The sequence below is a fragment of the Strongylocentrotus purpuratus genome, unplaced genomic scaffold (assembly GCF_000002235.5).
Source record: "Strongylocentrotus purpuratus isolate Spur 01 unplaced genomic scaffold, Spur_5.0 spur5_scaffold_2, whole genome shotgun sequence".
In the NCBI taxonomy this organism is placed as follows: Eukaryota; Metazoa; Echinodermata; class Echinoidea; order Camarodonta; family Strongylocentrotidae; genus Strongylocentrotus; species Strongylocentrotus purpuratus.
The window spans coordinates 1,894,367-1,896,177 of record NW_022145605.1 but is presented as its reverse complement, the minus strand read 5'-3'; the positions used below and the strand labels follow the sequence as shown (position 1 = coordinate 1,896,177).

The following is a 1,811-nucleotide window of genomic DNA, read 5'->3' as shown; positions in this document are numbered from 1 at the left end:
TGAAAAACTTTGGAACTGTTGAGTTTGTTGTATGAGAAATCTGCCTCTTTATTATGTTTTTTTAAAATTGATATTAATTTAATGATTGACAGAGCAATTGAAAGTGACTTACATTATTCATTGTGTAGCGTAAAATATTTTCAATATATTTATCGCCAACTAGCCCCTACCCTAAGATTGTTGAAATAAACCGCTTAGAGGCCATTTTCCCTTATGTAACAAGCATTCTATTAGAGTGATTGTGGGCTTGTTTTTCATTTGGTCAAAGAGATCTGTGCTTGCTACACGATGCACAATAGTTCAGTTATGTTGTGTTCATGTAACTGTTAATTTTGTCCATTTTGTAGCAACTCCATCCAGAGCTGAGGAGCTGGGGAGCCATTATCAAGATGTATGGCAAGGGATCTAGTGAAATCAACAGAGAGAAGAAGGTAAGAATGATGATGTGGTGGTGGTGAGGGGTGATATATCTGTTTAATATCTTTGAAAACAGACATTGACCTATACAAAAAAGCAATTATTACCCCCCCCCCCCCTCACACACGCACACACGCAAGAAATTGTTCCTTTAGATTGAGTGTCAGAACTGGTCCATCAGCTTAGTACAGGGGTTCTCAAACTGTTTTCTTGACGGTCATCTAGCATATCAGTATTTGTGTGTACTGCAAGGTTCTGGAATCATCAAACATGATAAATTTGGCCCAGTCTTGGTAAAGTTAAAAGCACTTTACACAGAAATATGTATACTGGACTACATACAAGAACATGTGGCGTAAAAATCCATCCCAATTTTTATGCTGTTACATGCCATATTTAGAATATTAAGGCATTTGAAGAGCCCTGCTTTTTAGGGAATTTTTTTATCTGATTTTCTTCAACACTTGCATAATTACAATGATTACGCTTACAAATTATTGTTTACCTCTTCCCAGAACTCAACCTTCTCTTTAATCTCTTGTCTTGGTTCTCATAGGAAGCTGAACAGAGCGTGACAGAGCTGACTCACGACACACCCCGAGCCCGACCAAACCGCAAGATCCTCAACAAACTACGCCTTGAGATGACCAAGACGTACGCAGAGAAGGGTTTATTGGATGCTGAGGTAGAGAGACAGAAGAAACAAGGAGAAGATGGAGAGCAAGAGATGGAAGAAGATGATCAAAAGGAGCCTTCATAGTCATTCATTGCTGATGATGTTAGTGCTACTGACTGTATGGTGCCGTAAGAGCCTATAGGTGTCAGGATCAACTCTGTGGATATCATGGGATAAGTACAGTCAAATCTGCTTTAGTGACCACCTGTCTACAAAGACTACCTGTCTACAAACTCAAAGGCCACATTTTTTTGTTTCCCTTGAAAATGGTTTCTCATTGAATCATGTACTAAAGGAACCTGTCTACAAAGACCACCTGTCTACAAAGGCCACTTTTTGTGTTTCCCTTGGGTGGTCGCTATAGACAGGTTTGACTGTAATTGTATTCTTTGTATGAAAACAGAATGGCATAACAGTCATATTGGAGAAATGGATGAAATTTTGTTAATTCTGTGTGTGGTTCATAGCCTTGATCACACCTTACAAGGGAAATTCCCCCCCAAATCGCCTGTGGCCCGATAAAATGGCATGAGTGTAGTGTGCTTAACGTTTCTTTATCTTTTAACATAAAGATGAGTAAGAACCCAGCGGCCTTTATTGCACTCAGCCAATTTTTTTCCGTCCGTACTTGCCAATAAAATGTTTTTTATTTTGCCGCAATGGTATTTTTTGTATAGTTTGTTTACCATGTAATGTAAGAAGAATGTTTGATAGTGAT

At 38.7% G+C, this 1,811-nt stretch overlaps 1 protein-coding gene across 1 annotated transcript in view; it reads left to right on the top strand.

The window, feature by feature from the left end:
* Positions 1–1,325, top strand: part of LOC762970 (microprocessor complex subunit DGCR8) — a 14,684-nt gene extending 13,359 nt beyond the window's left edge. The window contains exons 15-16 of the mRNA XM_030991406.1: positions 348–431; positions 974–1,325. Coding sequence (XP_030847266.1) covers positions 348–431; positions 974–1,177 — 288 coding nt within the window. The 3' untranslated portion in view covers positions 1,178–1,325. The remainder of the gene's footprint in view (positions 1–347; positions 432–973) is intronic.
* The last annotated feature ends 486 nt before the right edge of the window (positions 1,326–1,811 follow it).